Source organism: Octopus bimaculoides, chromosome 3 (genome assembly GCF_001194135.2).
Source record: "Octopus bimaculoides isolate UCB-OBI-ISO-001 chromosome 3, ASM119413v2, whole genome shotgun sequence".
Lineage (NCBI taxonomy): Eukaryota > Metazoa > Mollusca > Cephalopoda > Octopoda > Octopodidae > Octopus > Octopus bimaculoides.
Genome location: NC_068983.1, coordinates 10512724 through 10518331, shown reverse-complemented (window position 1 = coordinate 10518331; position 5608 = coordinate 10512724). Strand labels below are relative to the sequence as shown.

At 37.3% G+C, this 5608-nt stretch overlaps 1 protein-coding gene across 1 annotated transcript in view; it reads right to left on the bottom strand.

Moving 5' to 3' along the window:
- Positions 1–3591: 3591 nt before the first annotated feature.
- Positions 3592–5608, bottom strand: part of LOC106884386 (cyclin-dependent kinases regulatory subunit) — a 7529-nt gene continuing 5512 nt past the window's right edge. The window contains exons 2-3 of the mRNA XM_014935739.1: positions 4898–5025; positions 3592–3801 (exon numbers count right to left, since the gene is read on the bottom strand). Of these exons, the coding sequence (XP_014791225.1) occupies positions 3758–3801; positions 4898–5025 (172 nt within the window). The 3' untranslated portion in view covers positions 3592–3757. The remainder of the gene's footprint in view (positions 3802–4897; positions 5026–5608) is intronic.

The following is a 5608-nucleotide window of genomic DNA, read 5'->3' as shown; positions in this document are numbered from 1 at the left end:
AGCTTTTCTCTCAAGATACTTACACTCTGACGGGTATTCACATTGACATTACACATCCAACGGAGCATACTGGCTTCATTCCTTGCGAGCTTACGTATGTCCTCAGCAGTTACAGCCCATGTTTCACTGCCATGTAGCATGGCTGTTCGTACGCATGCGTCATACAGTCTGCCTTTTACTCTGAGTGAGAGTCCCTTTGTCGCCAGCAGGGGTAAGAGCTCTCTAAACTTTGCCCAGGCTATTCTTATTCTTATATATATATATATATATATACACACACACATGCACTCATGTCAGCACACGTGTATATATGCACACACATAAATACAGGCATGCTATTAACATAATCATACACAAACAGGTACACATCTATACACACACACACACACGCACGTGTTTCTCTCTTAGATACAGGACCACATTTCTTAAAAGGAAACAGCTTTACTGAGTACTTACCTGATCTATGAATTTATAATTTAATAGTCATTTTACCAATTCCTATATCCATCTTGAGAACCATTGTCTTTTACATCTAGGATAAGAATTTGTCAGTGATGGCCATACTTGTTTATAAGTTGACAGCTCCCTTGCATGCATGTATGCACATAAACAGATGTCTGGTATGTATACATGCACATGGCCACAGGCATAGATAGCTTTATATACATGGATCTTATATGATGAACTTCTTTTTTTACATATATCAACAGTACTTTTGACAGCTTATTAGCTGTAATCTAATAATTTGGTGTTCTGATTTTATGAAATCCAGTTTTCCAGAATTAGTAACAGTTAGTCACCTAACCAAGTGGTCCAATAATTGGTTTCAAACTTTGGCACACAAGGCCAGTAAGTTCGGAGTAGGGGGACAAATCGATTACATTGACCCCTAAGCTAGTACTTATTTTATCGGCTCTGAAAGACAAAGTCAACCCCCACAGAATTTGAACTCATAACATAGCGACAGATGAGATGCCACTAAGCATTTTGCCCATTGTGCTAACAATTCTACCAGCTCACTTGCCTTCAAGTGATCCAATAATTATAGTCATAGTCCTGATGCAGTAACCGCAGTCTTCATATCAGTTCAGCATAGACGTTTTCTTGTTCACAGATATTTAACATAATGTTGACATTGCTAAGCAACTGATTTCAATTACTGTGAATTGTTTCTTTTCTCAATCCCAAATTATGCCTGGCCTGTTGTACTTACATGTCATTGAACTTTTGACAAGGGCATTCTACCAGTATTCTTTGTGCAGGGATACTCTTCTCATCACAGTAGCTTCTTAAATTGATCTCCTCAGATAAGCACATACATAAGCTTGCAAAGAGTATGGTTGATAGATGTACAGACAAATCACCAAGAAAAGCATATGTAGGTATGTTTTTCTTTGGGATTAAAATTTTTTTCCCTCTGTACAACACAAGCTAGTCACTAACAATGTGGCATAGTTCTTTAAAGTGGAGTCAGCTCTTGAAGAAGCAAATTTCCTAACCATGTATAATTTTTATTTTCAGACAAAGAAATATGTACAGAAAAAAAGAAATTCCAAAATGGAGATCCTCCACAATTTTCTTACAATTAATTAGTTTCTGCAAGATGGTAGTGAATGATTTTGCTATTACTAGCTGGTTGAGCAATTGCATCTGGTCCCTTGTTCACAGCATTCATATAATTTAAGTGAAGTGTAATTACCAATAGTTTGGCACCAGTGTTGCTGCTGAACAATGATGAAAACTACCAAATTACCTCCCCTTCTTAATACTTAAAAGAGGTCGTCACTCCTGGCGGTATAGCCTCTGCAAGCAATCCAGTTTACACTTCTGTACAGCACGAATGATATTGCGAAACTGAGTTGATACCAACATTTCCCAATCATTTTCCTTCAAAGACCACACTGTTGCAGTCCAACTCCTCATTTGACACTGAGCAAGACAGATTTTCATCAGGTAACTTTGAGAAAAGCATTGACCTGATCAACTATTAGCCAGTATTCTTTATACTTATATATATATGACATCTGTAAAACGGTTCAATCTCGGTCTATTTTATTAATACTTCAATATTGGAAATCTTAAGTACCATTCTTAGATTCTCTCAGTATAACCATGGCACAACCAGCACTAAGCCTCATTAGTGCTGAATATCAAAATAAGACAATCCGTCATCCATTTGAACACCTCAGGTCTTTAGTTTGGAGAATTTCCTCAGTTGTACACTTTTCTTCCTCTTAGACTAAGGTAAAAGAAAAGAAGTCCTATACATACATTTGTCTCTACAGAAACCATAACCTCAGAAACTTAATCACAACTAGGAAATAGTTCCTCTCTCTGTAGTAAAGGATTCTGCATGGAAGACTTTTCCTCAGGGCAAAATATTGTGTTCCATTTTGCAAACAAGTCTGCCCTGAAAGAAAAGACTGACCTCAAATTCAAGGTCAATAGTTTTAAAACCATAATCTATTTGAACACTTTGGAAATGATTGTTTTAATCTCTAGGTTTTCCCTGACTGATTAAACTCAATTCAATTCATTCCAGCTTTGAGCATATCTATTTTGCTCAAGATTAGATTCTTAATGCCTTGTCTCACCTCTATAAAATAGTGTTAATTAGACTTGGCTGCTATTTCTAGCAGAATCTATCTCACAGTGCTTGTGGTGAGATTGAATCTTATTACAATTGTATCTTCAGTTTGCATAGCTGATAAACAGGTTTCAATTCTCTCCTGACTAACTGCAAAATCCATTGCTCATTGCTTTAACATACACTTTTCCATACTTGCAACAAGCCAAAATTTGAGGCAGATTTTCTAGACAGATGCCCTTCCTGCCACCAACCCTCATCAATGTAATATTTCTCCATGGCCAGACATGTCTCTTGCAGAAAGTTGGGGAATGACAGTGACATTCATTTACAATGACCATATAAAGAACATAAAATTTTTAAAAAAAGTTTTTGTTTACCCATTCCATTTACAAGGGTTTAGTCAGTCCAAGGCTGTCAAAAATACTTGCTCAAGGTTCCACACAATGAGACTGGACCCAAAACCATGTGGTAGGAAAGCAAAATTCTTATCCAGTCATGCCTGCACTTGTATACACAAATGTCCAAATTTGCAACTGGCAATGAAGAATGAAGCATTAACCCTTATAAAGCAACTAGGCTAATTTATCTACTAATACCTTTGTAGTAGAAGTAATCAGGACTGATTGTTGAGAATAATTTGTCTGTTGGGATTCAGACATTCTAACTCCTTATGAAGAGCATGGATATTTCCATGACATAAATGATGACACCTGAATCTGCCTTGTGGCTAGAGTACAATGTCATGGAAGATAGATCTAGCTTTCTAGACTGGTATGTCAGAACAAAAAAAAAAAAAAAACTCAAAGGAGAAGCTCTTTTACACTGTCTTTTGATCAAAGAATTGGAAGGCTGAACAAAAATGTTAGCTGAGAGCTGTTAAAAAGGTTTACATGAGACACAAAAACTTAGAAAGCATTTGTTGATGGCCTTTGCTCATAGGCATCTTTAAAAGCAACAGAAAACGATTTCATTATTCAAAGTACTTAAAACAAGAACCAAGGTAGAGGAACATACTAGATCTTTATTATGTACAATGCGAGCATAGGAATATGCAATATTGTGTGGTTTTAAAATACCCAGCCACACACATTTGGTTAAAAAAAAAAAACTCAGACAATTTATTCTACCAGAACATTCATTTTCAGAATCAAGGTCACAGTTACACAATCACACTGGAGGAAGAGATCGCCTGAACAGCAATATGTGAGGTTCTGCAAAAAATGAAAAAATAAAATTATTAAATTAGGTTTCCTAATTTCAAGGATATTTCTGCATCTTTAAATCCCTTACCTACAGTTTGAGAAGCGAAAGTTGCACTTATTGTTTAGCAGAGGTAGAATAAATTAAGATGCAAGTTTAGCTTTTGAGCTTCTCACCAGGTTGTGCATGGAAGTAGCATGTGCTCACAACTAGTGCTTCTAAACCACACACAAAAGCAAATATGTCATAAATAGGTTGTAAATTCCGTCACCTGTCTAGACTTGGTAACTCTAGAATCTATCTCTGCCTCTGTATATGATCGTATTTTAATAGCCATCAAAGTCTATTGTGACAGTACCAAAAATATCCAATGTGTACTGTGATTTGTACAAAATTCACTTTTCATCACTTCTTTGCAGAAAATATACTTTATCCTGCCTAGAGAGATAAAAAAAGCAACAAAAATCAGGACTTGAACTTAGAAGCAAAATATATTCTGATTGATTTTTCATTGGACTGTGACTATGTTGGGGCACTACTTTCAAATGTTTTAGTTGTTAGCAACTCACAGAAGGATAAAAACAAAAACAAAGGGATGTAAAAGGGAGATAACTAAGATGCATCAATCTACCATAAAAGTATTTTTGTACAGCAATATTGTTATCTTACACCAACTTGTTCAATTTATAGTTTCGATCTATTAATTTCCACTGACAAGGCCTTTGCTTTTACTTGAGATTATTGCAGAAAAAGACATACTCAAGTTACTATGCAGGAAGACAGAGCACAGGACTGTGTAGCTGCAAAGTGAATATAATACTTACACCTGTGCCTGTATTTGGAAAAGTAATCCAAAGCCATTTTCAACTATTTTATTTTCCTGGCTTTAACCAAGCTGCTATTTCCAAAGTCACTTTTATGGAAACAGCAGCCAAATTGTCCCCAAATCACACAGCCTGCCATCTAAAAAATTTTGTTAACTGTTCTAGATACACAATGGCAACAATGCCATTGATTGTGGGTTTGCAGGATTCAGAGTTGAACTTGAGCTCAATAACAAACCTAAATCTTTAATATAATCAAGACCATACAGAAGGAAATGGTTACCTGGAGCATGTTTCATGTAATGAATCCAGCCTTGGCTCTGCTGAACGCCAATCCCTCTCCATTCACTCTCTGTCATGAGTTTGTTCTTTGGCACTAATTTGGCAATCTCTTTGGGTAAAACAACATGTCTACGAAAAAATAAAAACAGTACATCAGAAAACAGGCATCAGTCAGCAAGAAACAAATACAAATTAAGCAATATCATGTTTTAATAAGTCATTTAGCTCTACATGTCTAGATTCTGCATGTGAACTCATCTGTGGGTCACAATGTCCTGAAATCTGACGATACCACTTCTTTTCATATTTTGGTTACTGCCAGTGGAGCACTAACAGCACCTTCCGAGCGTGATCATTGCCAAAGTAGCTGTCTGGCTCCCATGCTAGTGGCACGTATATAGCACCATTTGAGCGTGATCGTACCAGCGTCGCACTACTGGCACTTGTGCCGGTGGCATGTTAGAAAATCATTCGAGCGAGGTCGTTGCCAGTGCCGCTGGACTGGCTCCTGTGCAGATGGAACCTAAAAAACAACATTTTGAACGTGGCCGTTGCCAGAATTGCCTGACTGGCCCTCATGTTAGTGGCACGTAAAAGTACCCACTACACTCTCGGGGTGGTTGGCATTAGGAAGGGCATCCAGCACTAGAAACTCTGCCAGATGAGATTGGAACCTGGTGCAGCCATCTGGTTCGCCAGTCCTCAGTCAAAT